Raw genomic sequence first — 12,928 nt, forward strand, 5'->3', positions numbered from 1 at the left:
GTAGACGCCCTAACATTGGTATTTTATGTTGTGACTGTTTGACTTGTTTGAAGAAACGTGAAGAAGATTAAAAATGCTACAAACTTTGTAGGATTACAGGAATTTACACATGAATGAAGCGAAACAAAACTGATATATTCCCTGTTTATTAACGGCCCATCTCTAGTTTCTCCTAACTTGAATTCAATTCATTGTTTTTGTGAAAAATCAGACTCATGATCTCATCAACACCACATCCTTCACAAACAAGAAATATCTGTTCTCCGTGGGGTCTTTTTACATGTGTAAGCTGCAAACCCTGTAGTTCTGAGCTCTACAAACATGATCTGAAATACATGTTATTCTCGTATTTGTTCAACAGTTCACGTTACAATCTAATCTCAGTCTTTATATTGTCAGATAATTCACACTCAGATATTTTCTCTTGTATCATGTGGTGATAATAATAGTGGTTCACATGTAGTGAGTTCATGTGAAATCAAAAAGCCGGAACGAGTCACAATGATACGGATAAATCTCCCTTTAAACCGTCATAATGCTGATGTTTACAGACAGTTCTGTCATAATTCCTGGACTTTTCCAGTAAAAAGTCAGTGAAAGCTCAATCTCAACTTTCCAAACACATTTCTAACATTATAAATCTTCACAAGGATTAATTAATAAGCACAACTCACATCTTTAAGAGTCACAGAAATGCTGCTGGAAACTAGGCTGCAAATTCATGAAACTGACACAAAAGCTTCATAATAAGATGAAGGTTTTCCCACACAAGTTCGATTTGAGAATATACTGAATGAGGACAAAACAGATTTAATCGTGCTACTAGAAACAAAATAAGAAATAGGCCCATTAGTTGTGTAGGGAAAGAAAAGGTTTAGGTCGGTTCAGTCAGTATAAGGTGGGCAATATATCGTCTACAAGATGAGATCAAATTGCTGTTTGGAAGATGAGCAAATGGGGTTCATCTTCAATGTCAAGAAAGAAACAAAAAATGGAAAAACTGTTGCCTATGTTATTTTTCTCTGCACTCTTTTGCCTATTTCTGATGGTTTGCAAAACTACAGCTTCATCATCGTCACCAAAATGACTGAGATATTCATTCTTGTCACTAGTTTAGTTAAAACTCAGGTTCTAAAGTCGACGTGAACAATGTCGAAAACAAAGCAAACAGTTGAAAATAGTCACATGTCAAATTTACTTTTTGTCAAAAGTATTATTGAATATAAATTAAGTCATGCGACACAAGATCATCAACGCCTTTTTCTAAAAAAAACCTTTTCTGAACATCAAGACGACACAAGTGCAGGAGCAGAGAGAGTCTCGGAGTTTTAAAGGCTTCATTTGGAGGAGTGGACGAACCGGGAAACCACAGTTACTGAACGTAACTATAGTAATGACATATACTATAGTGACAGGAGGGTGTTAGCCAAGCTCACCTCCATCATGGACAACACCTCCCACCCACTGCACGGGACTGTAGAAGAGCTGAGCAGCTCTCTCAGTGGCAGACTGAGACACCCTCAGTGCAGGACGGAGCGCTACCACAAAGCCTTCATCCCCACTGCTGTCAGACTGTACAATAAGACTGTAAAGTAACATGTGCAATAATCTATGTATCAGCTGCAGTTTATTAACTCTTCTTAAATCTTCTTGAACGCCGACTGTAACAAGTGAATTTCTCCTTTGTGAGATCAATAAAGGATTATCTTATCTTATCTCATCTTAATGTGAATGTATGCGAGGCCGTTCAGGTGCTTCACTGATGCACAATCTCTCGGGAGCTCTGCTGAGAAGATCAATCGATCCGTCTGCTCCAACCACCCTAGGGGAACGAATGTTCATCTCCCTTGAACTCAGCGATAGGAGAGGAAGACATGGGGTGACCCATGCAACTACGACTGCAACCCGCTATGAAGCGGCCATTCTGCGCATAGATGGCTTTAGGCGGGTAAAGGTCCTGTGTCTCCTACACCATACAGACGGTGAGGCCGACCCATCAAGCCAGACACTGCAGAGACAATGGGACGCCCTTGGTCCCAAAGCAGACAATCAGTGGGTCAGACCACCTAACCCCAGCTGCCTGATCCAGGTAGCAGTGTACGGCCCAGAACTGCCACAACACTGGCATTCATCCCCTGCGTAAGCATGTGGGGGTGGACAGAACGTTCGGCCCTGATTACCCAAGACCAGGGGTCCCCAACTGGCGGACCTGGGTCCAGATCCAGACATCCAGAGGCTTTAGTCCGGACCCCAAAGCCATCCTCTCAATATACTTAATTTCTAAGGCTGAATCAAAATGTATCTAAACAATCTGAATAACACTGGAATAAAATGGCAACATTTTTGATTCATTAATCGGTTCTGCTTTGCAAATAGACAACCTGTGTTCTTGTTTTAACACTTTCAAGAGCAATGACTGAATTTGTCCGGACCCTGGATATATGTGGAAAGTTACAAAGGAAACATTTGCAGACCTCGAGCTGATTTAGTTGGGGACCCCTGCCCTAGACTTTAAGGAAGGATGTGATGACCTTAGGCTGACAGGCCGGACTAAGCAACAACTACGATGAGTCCGTCGCTGACTGGAAGACTGCACTGAAAGCACACGCAGATCCTCTGACCTTCAGCAGATGCCAGAGCCCAGAGGGTCCCTGTTTGTAGGAGAGACAACGGAAGGTTCTTGAAGGTCCCAGTAGGGAACAAAAGCACTGGTGGACCAAGGAGTGGCTGCGAGCCATGAAACTTCAGACCCCAACATGGCCAGTCATGATAGCTGCTGCAAAGAGGCCCAGAGTCGCAGCAGCTCTGCCCTCCTCCAGGAGGTCCTGGAGAAATACAAACACATCCTGTATAGGGAAAATTGTGGGGTCCAAACCCCACCAAACACTGATCGGAGAAGGGCCACCGCCGGACGTCGTGAGCATTTATTGTTGGACAAGGCCCAGGCCGCCTGGATTGGAGCCAGGACTGAAGAGGGTAAGTCTAGACGCAGCAGCTTCCCCCTTTTACTTCCAGACCCGGAGCCACTACGAGGGTGAGAACGTCCTCCATTCTATCCCTGTGGAGCAGGGGCTGAAGGGGTGGGAACACCTGCAGGCGACCATGAAGCAATGGATGATGAGCCATGGATGATGAGCCATGGCGTCAACATCGGAAAGGGGCTCATCTGTTGACCTGAGTGAGAACCAAAATGACCACTGTGTGCTTTCCACGCTGGCGAAAAGCTCGGCTGCTGGTCTATCAAACCGGCGCCAGGCCTCCACCATGGCCCAAACACAAACTCAGTTTGTCTCGCAGAGAGCCCCCTCCACACATCCTGTCCACGTTGTAATTGTTTTATTGGCCATTGTCAGTGAACAGGTTCACAACTAGGAATTTTTCAGGAATGTGGTGAGTCCTCAGTGAGACAAAGTCAGCGCAACCATACAAGAACTTCCCCCTGTCCGCCATAGTGGTGTCGCCTGTCCGCACCAGAACATGCCAGCCCCTCAACAGGGTGGCGAAAGCATAGAGAACCCTCTGCACAGCCTCCATCTCCAGGCGGTTGCATCCTGCCCAGCAGGGGGCACACCTGGTTTTGGGCCTGTGGACTCTCCAGCCTTGCCTGTCCAGGCTGCAGGTTTGCTGTCTGCCTCTCTGGTGAGAAAGTCCAGAAGCCTCTGAAACAGCGGCTGCCGGTTGACCACAAGCCAAGGCAGGAGATTTATTTATTCATCTTTATTTATATGAAGACAGAGTATGAAACTCTTTTTCATGAGGGCCCTGTTTTATAGCAGAGAATAACAATACAATACATCTATACAATATCAATTAGTACAAGTTTTCTCAATTTTCTTTATACTAAGTGTTTTAGATGTGAAAGAGGCACCACAGAGTTCAACTGTAAAAGCCTTTGTAGTTTGTTCCATTTGGGGATGGCGTAGTAAGAAAAGCCTGTTGTTCCTGTGTCACTCTTTACCAGTCTATTTTTCAGAACTATAGGTAAGCAGTCATGTGACCTGGTGTTGTAGCTACTTGAGCTGTAGTTTAGTCACATGTGAGATACGCTGGAAGACTCCCAACAAGTCCCTTCTAGAACGAATAAAATGCAGAGTTGCTCTCCTATTTGACGGCGAAGACCAGCCGACGTTGTCATATGTAGTAAACAAAGATGAGTTCTGTAATTGTCTCCAGTAATAAAACAAATTGCAACCGGTAGTCATGCTGTAAGGAAGTAAACAGTCCAGTAGTAAAAGTTCCAATATCAAAATCTGTGACTTTATGGCCTAAAATAGAAGCAAACGCGTGTACATTGTCATGAGACTGGAGGCCACTTTGTTGAATCCGTGAAGTACAGATCAGGCTCCTGTAACAGGCCTCCGTGATCTCTTCCAACTCCTGCAATCTTGAGATTATCACTGAGAAAAGGTCATTAACTGGACCAGACACACATTATGCATGAACTAACCCCAGGGAAATGACATCTTGATCTTTGATTGTAAATATTCTTCGTTGATCTTCCTATAAATGAGTAAAATATTAGAGTTGGTGTCTCTGCAACCAAGTCACAGACATAGGCAGCACTTACATGGGACAATTCGAGCGAACTAACAATTGTTACACAATGAAGAAAACATTTTATTACATTTTGAACTCTTACTTTGAAAGATTTGGCCTAACTTTGTGTAAACAACTTGAATCACATTTGCCATTCCTAACCCTGATCATAATCCGAACCCCTTATCGGGGGGTCGGCAATTATCAGGCTAACTGTCAGATTTGCCCCTCCTGAAGACTCTGAGCAGTAAGCCTCTGCAGATGAGCCTGATGTTGGTCAGGACTAAGCCGTAGATGAGCGGGTTGAACAGCGGCGTACACAGGAGGAAGTACAGGGACAAGAAAATGCGTAACATTTTCGGCACATGGCTCAGGTCGAATCTGCCCTGAAGGATTTCGAAAAACCCTGCGACAGAGAAGTTCAACACTGAGGCCAGGTGAGGCGCACAGGTGTTCACCGCCTTCTGCCTCGTGCGCCTCTCCCCGCCCCAGCACACCTTCAGAATGCGGAGATACGTGTAGAAAATGACAATAAGCGGGCAAACAATTGCATTGAAAGTCGCCACAATGCCGTATATATTGAGAATAGTCGTGTCGTAGCAGGCGAGTTTGACTATGGGGTAATTACCGCAGTAAACTTTATCGATATTGTTCCCACAAAGCTCAAGCGATGAACTCAAACCGATGGTGTTTCCCAAAGAAAACATAGAATAAATCCACGGGAAGAGAATCAGCGCCGCCGTCCTGTTTCGGCTCATGCGCACTCTGTAGTGGAGCGGGTGGCAGATGGCGGCGTAGCGATCGTACGACATACCGGCTAACGTCTGGAGCTGTATGATTCCGTATCCATGCATGACATAGATCTGGAAGAAGCAGAGCGGCGCAGGAACGGTGTGGACGTCTCTCAGGATGTGGACTAACAGAAAGGGGAACAGGGCCGCGCTGCCGTACAGCTCGTTGATGAAGAGGCTGCAGAGGAACATGTACATGGGCTCGTGCAGGCTGCGGTTCAGGGCGATGACGCAGACGAGCAGGACGTTAGAGAAGATCATGAGGAGGTACAGCAGCAGCAGAGCCCAGAAGAAGAGCCACCGCAGCGAGCCCAGGTTAAAGTACGCTGTCAGCACGAAGGACGACACCGGAGTGGAGTTGTGTCGCCAGAACGGGCTCTGGACCTGCATCGCTAACAAGGCTAATGACGCTATCGATGCTAACAAGGCTAATGATGCTAACAAGGCTAATGAAGCTAGAAAGGCTAATGACACTAACAAGGCTAGCAAGGCTAATGATCCAAACAAGGCTAACGATGCTAACGACACCAATGGAAAATCAAGGCTAATACTAATGATGCTAATGCAGGAGTGAACTTTCAAAAGTTTATATACTGTAATAATCACAATCAGATCAAAAACGTAACTTGAATTGTTGCAACTTTATCAAATCTAAGAGTATTTAGGAAAAGGCATAAGTGTTATTAGCACTTTGTGCAGCTCTCTCGTTTATCCATTTGATTTGGACAAAATATCACTGGGAAAACCAGAGGCATTGTTCTGTTAAACTTCTTATTGTCCATAGGAGACTTTTAGACACAAATACAGTTTATAAAAAAGGGTTTACATATAAACAAAGTACATTTCATACAAGATTATCATTCAGACTAATTGACCCAGAACCACATCATCCATTTGTCATAATGAGCATTAATTACTTTTACAAACACCTGTAGACGCCCTAACATTGGTGTTTTCTGTTGTGACTGTTTGACTTGTTTGAAGAAACGTGAAGAAGATTAAAAATGCTACAAACTTTGTAGGATTACAGGAATTTACACATGAATGAAGCGAAACAAAACTGATATATTCCCTGTTTATTAACGGCCCATCTCTCGTCTCTCCTAACTTGAATTCAACTCATTGTTTTTGTGAAAAATCGTCTCTTTCTGATCAACAAGTGCAGACTCATGATCTCATCAACACCACATCCTTCACAAACAAGAAATATCTGTTCTCCGTGGGGTCTTTTTACATGTGTAAGCTGCAAACCCTGTAGTTCTGAGCTCTACAAACATGATCTGAAATACATGTTATTCTCGTATTTGTTCAACAGTTCACGTTACAATCTAATCTCAGTCTTTATATTGTCAGATAATTCACACTCAGATATTTTCTCTTGTATCATGTGGTGATAATAATAGTGGTTCAAATGTAGTGAGTTCATGTGAAATCAAAAAGCCGGAACGAGTCACAATGATACGAAAAAATCTCCCTTTAAACCGTCATAATGCTGATGTTTACAGACAGTTCTGTCATAATTCCTGGACTTTTCCTGTAAAAAGTCAGTGAAAGCTCAATCTCAACTTTCCAAACACATTTCTAACATTATAAATCTTCACAAGGATTAATTAATAAGCACAACTCACATCTTTAAGAGTCACAGAAATGCTGCTGGAAACTAGGCTGCAAGTGCATGAAACTGACACAAAAGCTTCATAATAAGATGAAGGTTTTCCCACACAAGTTCGATTTGAGAATATACTGAATGAGGACAAAACAGATTTAATCGTGCTACTAGAAACAAAATAAGAAATAGGCCCATTAGTTGTGTAGGGAAAGAAAAGGTTTAGGTCGGTTCAGTCAGTAAAAGGTGGGCAATATATCGTCTACAAGATGAGATCAAATTGCTGTTTGGAAGATGAGCAAATGGGGTTCATCTTCAATGTGAAGAAAGAAACAAAAAATGGAAAAACTGCTGCCTGGGTGATTTTTCTCTGCACTCTTTTGCCTATTTCTGATGGTTTGCAAAATTACAGCTTCATCATCGTCACTAAAATGACTGAGATATTCATTCTTGTCACTAGTTTAGTTAAAACTCAGGCTCTAAAGTCGACGTGAACAATGTCGAAAACAAAGCAAACAGTTGAAAATAGTCACATGTCAAATTTACTTTTTGTCAAAAGTATTATTGAATATAAAGTAAGTCATGCGTCACAAGATCATCAACGCCTTTTTCTAAAAAAAAACCTTTTCTGAACATCAAGACGACACAAGTGCAGGAGCAGAGAGAGTCTCGGAGTTTTAAAGGCTTAATTTGGAGGAGTGGACGAACTGGGAAACCACAGTTACTGAACGTAACTATTGTAATGTGAATGTATGCGAGGCCGTTCAGGTGCTTCGCTGATGTACAATCTCTCGGGAGCTCTGCTGAGAAGATCAATCGATCCGTATGCTCCAACCACCCAAGGGGAATGAATGTTCATCTTCCTTGAACTCAGCAATAGGAGAGGAAGACATGCCTGCTGGCGAAGCCTTGGCAGATCAATATACGCAATATATATTGCTTTATTGGGGCGTGGCCCGGGGTGACCCATGCAACTACGACTGCAACCCGCTATGAAGCGGCCATTCTGCGCATAGATGGCTTTAGGCGGGTAAAGGTCCTGTGTCTCCTACACCATACAGACGGTGAGGCCGACCCATCAAGCCAGACACTGCAGAGACAATGGGACACCCTTGGTCCCAAAGCAGACAATCAGTGGGTCAGACCACCTAACCCCAGCTGCCTGATCCAGGTAGCAGTGTACGGCCCAGATCTGGCACAACACTGGCATTCATCCACTGTGTAAGCATGTGGGGGTGGACAGAACGTTCGGCCCTGATTACCCAAGACCAGGGGTCCCCAACTGGCGGACCTGGGTCCAGATCCAGACATCCAAAGGCTTTAGTCCGGATGATGACCTTAGGCTGACAGGCCGGACTGAGCAACAACTTTGATGAGCCCGTCGCTGACTGGAAGACTGCACTGAAAGCACACGCAGATCCTCTGACCTTCAGCAGGTGCCAGAGCCCAGAGGGTCGCTGTTTGTAGGAGAGACAACCGACCTCTGCCCAATGGATGGGCTCAAACAGAGACCCAGACAGATCCTCCAGTACCACTCGAAGGTCCCACTAGGGAACAGAAGCACTGGTGGACCAAGGAGTGGCTGCGAGCCATGAAACTTCAGACCCCAACATGGCCAGTCATGATAGCTGCTGCAAAAAGGCCCAGAGTTCCGCAGCTCTGCCCCCCTCCAGGAGGTCCTGGAGAAATACGAACACATCCTGTATAAGGCAAATTGTGGGGTCCAAACCCCACCAAACACTGATCGGAGAAGGGCCACCGCCGGACGTCGTGAGCATTTATTGTTGGACAAGGCCCAGGCCGCCTGGATTGGAGCCAGGACTGAAGAGGGTAAGTCTAGACGCAGCAGCTTCCCCCTTTTACTTCCAGACCTGGAGCCACTGCGAGGGTGAGAACGTCCTCCATTCTATCCCTGTGGAGCAGGGGCTGGAGGGGTGGGAACACCTGCAGGCGACCACAAAGCCATGGATGATGAGCCATGGATGATAAGCCATGGCGTCGACATCGGAAAGGGGCTCATCTGTTGACCTGAGTGAGAACCAAAGTGACCACTGTGTGCTTTCCACACTGGCGAACAGGTCGGCTGCTGCTTCGTCAAACCGGCGCCAGGCCTCCACCATGGCCCAAACACAAACTCAATTTGTCTCGCAGAGAGCCCCCTCCACACATCCTGTACACGTTGCAATTGTTTTATTGGCCATTGTTAGTGAACAGGTTCACAACTAGGAATTTTTCAGGAATGTGGTGAGTCCTCAGTGAGACAAAGTCAGCGCAACCATACAAGAACTTCCCCCTGTCCACCATAGTGGTGTCGCCTGTCCGCACCAGAACATGCCAGCCCCTCAACAGGGTGGCGAAAGCATAGAGAACCCTCTGCACAGCCTCCATCTCCAGGCGGTTGCATCCTGCCCAGCAGGGGGCACACCTGGTTTTGGGCCTGTGGACTCTCCAGCCTTGCCTGTCCAGGCTGCAGGTTTGCTGTCTGCTTCTCTGGTGGGAAAGTCCAGAAGCCTCTGAAACAGCGGCTGCCGGTTGACAACAAGCCAAGGCAGGAGATTTATTTATTCATCTTTATTTATATGAAGACAGTATGAGACTCTTTTTCATGAGGGCCCTGTTTTATAGCAGAGAATAACAATACAATACATCTATACAATATCAATTAGTACAAGTACAGTTTTCTTTATACTAAGTGTTTTAGATGTGAAAGAGGCACCACAGAGTTCAACTGTAAAAGCCTTTGTAGTTTGTTCCATTTGGGGATGGCACAGTAAGAAAAGCCTGTTGTTCCTGTGTCACTCTTTACCAGTCTATTTTTCAGAACTATAGGTAAACAGTCATGTGACCTGGTGTTGTAGCTACTTGAGCTGTAGTTTAGTCACATGTGAGATACACTGGAAGACTCCCAACAAGTCCCTTCTAAAACGAATAAAATGCAGAGTTGCTCTCCTATTTGACGGCGAAGACCAGCCGACGTTGTCATATGTAGTAAACAAAGATGAGTTCTGTAATTGTCTCCAGTAATAAAACAAATTGCAACCGGTAGTCATGCTGTAAGGAAGTAAACAGTCCAGTAGTAACAAGTTCCAATATCAAAATCTGTGACTTTATGGCCTATGTGTGCATTGGCATGAGACTGGAGGCCACTTTGTTGAATCCGCGAAGTACAGATCAGGCTCCTGTAACAGGCCTCCGTGATCTCTTCCAACTCCTGCAATCTGGAGATTATCACTGAGAAAAGGTCATTAACTGGACCAGACACACATTATGCATGAACTAACCCCAGGGAAATGACATCTTGATCTTTGATTGTAAATATTCTTCGTTGATCTTCCTATAAATGAGTAAAATATTAGAGTTGGTGTCTCTGCAACCAAGTCACAGACATAGGCAGCACTTACATGGGACAATTCGAGCGACCTAACAATTGTTACACAATGAAGAAAACATTTTATTACATTTTGAACTCTTACTTTGAAAGATTTGGCCTAACTTTGTGTAAACAACTTGAATCACATTTGCCATTCCTAACCCTGATCATAATCCGAACCCCTTATCGGGGGGTCGGCAAGTATCAGGCTAACTGTCAGATTTGCCCCTCCTGAAGACTCTGAGCAGTAAGCCTCTGCAGACGAGCCTGATGTTGGTCAGGACTAAGCCGTAGATGAGCGGGTTGAACAGCGGCGGACACAGGAGGAAGTACAGGGACAGGAAAACACGTAACATTTTCGGCACATGGCTCAGGTCGAATCTGCCCTGAAGGATTTCGAAAAACCCTGCGACAGAGAAGTTCAACACTGAGGCCAGGTGAGGCGCACAGGTGTTCGCCGCCTTCTGCCTCGTGCGCCTCTCCCCGCCCCAGCACACCTTCAGAATCCGGAGATACATGTATAAAATTACAATCAGTGGGTAAACGATTATATTGAAAGTCCCCACAATGCCGTATATATTAATAATAGTCGTGTCGTAGCAGGCGAGTTTGACTATGGGGTAATTATCACAGTAAACTTTATCGATATCGTTCCCACAAAGCTCCAGAGACGAACTCAAAATGATGGTGTTTCCCATCCCTACCAGAGTAATAATCCACGGGAAGAGAATCAGCGCTGCTGACTTGTTTCGGCTCATACGCACTCTGTAGTGGAGCGGGTGGCAAATGGCGACAAACCGATCGTATGACATTCCCATCAAAGTCAGGAGTTCTATGATCCCGTATCCCTGCAGGGCGTAAACCTGGAAGAAGCAGAACGCAGCAGGAACGATGTGGACGTCTCTCAGGATGTGGACTAACAGAAAGGGGAACAGGGCCGCGCTGCCGTACAGCTCGTTGATGAAGAGGCTGCAGAGGAACATGTACATGGGCTCGTGCAGGCTGCGGTTCAGGGCGATGACGCAGACGAGCAGGACGTTAGAGAAAATCACGAGGAGGTACAGCAGCAGCAGAGCCCAGAAGAAGAGCCACCGCAGCGAGCCCAGGTTAAAGTACGCTGTCAGCACGAAGGACGACACCGGAGTGGAGTTGTGTCGCCGGAACGGGTTCTGGACCTGCATCGCTAACAAGGCTGACGATGCTAACAAGGCTAGCGATGCTTATGATGCTAACAAGGCAAATGATGCCAATGAAGGAGTGAACTGCTAAATGTTTGAGAGTCTCTAGTGAAAAGCATCTGGTAACATCTGGTTTGAGAAGGCTGAATCTTTATCTATTTATTACCAGTGATGCCGGTAACGCACTACTTTGTAACATGTGACTTTAATCGGACTACTTTTTTTCAATATTAGTAATCTAGCGCATTACTATCAGATTAAAGTTACTTTTCCGAGTCCCAGTGATACTATTTTGTCATTATCCTTTGTAAAAACATATATTTCTTTCCTCTTGTGTAGCGTCTGCGTTAAGTCTTTTTCGAGTTATCTGTGGCAACATAGTTATAGTTAAACTGTTAATTTTCAACACTTGTCCATCGGAGGCTTTGAGACATATATCTTATGTATAATATATACAATAGTTTCAACAGTGTACATTTCTGGCCCGACTTCAGACACATTTCAAGCCACTTTCTGTTACTCCTCCAGCTCCACAACGACTTCCTGAGATAAAGACGTTGGTATTTTATGTTATGGCATCAAATAATCGTCTCTTTCCAATCCAAAAAGTAACTACTGACTCTGAAATGTGTGATATTAGTCAGATACAGTCAACGCTTCAGTCTCGAGATTGTCAGAAACATTGTGATCATTTTCTTAATATCATATGGTGACAGTTTCAGAGGGGGTTCAAAGGGCTGCGTAGTTAAACACTGTGGTGGAAAAGGTCACAAATCTCTGGTATAATCTCCTTTTAAACTGTCATTCCTGGGCTCTTTCATCACAGTAATATCACAAATGCAAACTCAGGAGGGTGAACCCGACATGTCTTGGTGTATTCATCGCGCTTAATCCTAACTTTTCTTCAACATCACACCTTTATGCCATCGTGTCGGTAGCTAATAGCATCAGTTAAATGCCCTGTACCTTTTATTTGTTGTTATTTTCTAACATTTCTAACATCCCGATCTCATTTTGCATCTTTAAGGGTCACGGTCACAGAAATCCTCATGAAAACCCGGCTTTCAGTTTATGAAATGGATCAATTAAGCCCGTTGCTGCCAAAGAACCAAGTGGAAAGTCAGTGAAATCCCGTCCATGCTTGTTCTCAACTTTCCAAACACATTTCTAACATTACAGTTATTCACAAGGTTAAATTAATAAGCACACTTCACATCTTTAAGGGTCACAGGAATGCTCATGAAAACCAGGCTGCAAGTTAATAAAATGAGATACAAATGCTTAATATTTAGACGCATGTTTTCCCACAAACGTCTGACTTAAGAATACACTGAATACACAAAACAGATTTCATCTCACTACTAGAAACTAAACAAGGAATCTGACCTTTAGGTGCGCAGAGAAAGACAAAGTTTAGGCTCAGTTCAGTCAGTAAAAGGTCAGCAAT

General features: G+C 44.7%; 3 protein-coding genes across 3 annotated transcripts in view; 1 reads left to right on the plus strand and 2 right to left on the minus strand.

Moving 5' to 3' along the window:
- The window catches only part of LOC306971884 (olfactory receptor 6N1-like), a gene marked incomplete at both ends in the record, with an annotated part of 125,952 nt that overhangs the window by 49,868 nt on the left and 63,156 nt on the right, over positions 1 to 12,928 (plus strand). The gene's annotated exons all lie outside the window — the stretch shown is intronic.
- Positions 4,746 to 5,717, minus strand: LOC306971893 (olfactory receptor 10A6-like; the record flags this gene model as incomplete). Its single annotated transcript, XM_079568333.1, has 1 exon — positions 4,746 to 5,717. One exon carries the CDS (start codon positions 5,715 to 5,717, stop codon positions 4,746 to 4,748), a length of 972 nt encoding a protein of 323 aa, XP_079424459.1.
- On the minus strand, positions 10,513 to 11,484 carry LOC306971894 (olfactory receptor 10A3-like; the record flags this gene model as incomplete). Its single annotated transcript, XM_079568334.1, has 1 exon — positions 10,513 to 11,484. One exon carries the CDS (start codon positions 11,482 to 11,484, stop codon positions 10,513 to 10,515), a length of 972 nt encoding a protein of 323 aa, XP_079424460.1.

Source organism: Gobius niger, assembly GCF_951799975.1.
Source record: "Gobius niger genome assembly, chromosome: 12".
NCBI classification, from domain to species: Eukaryota; Metazoa; Chordata; class Actinopteri; order Gobiiformes; family Gobiidae; genus Gobius; species Gobius niger.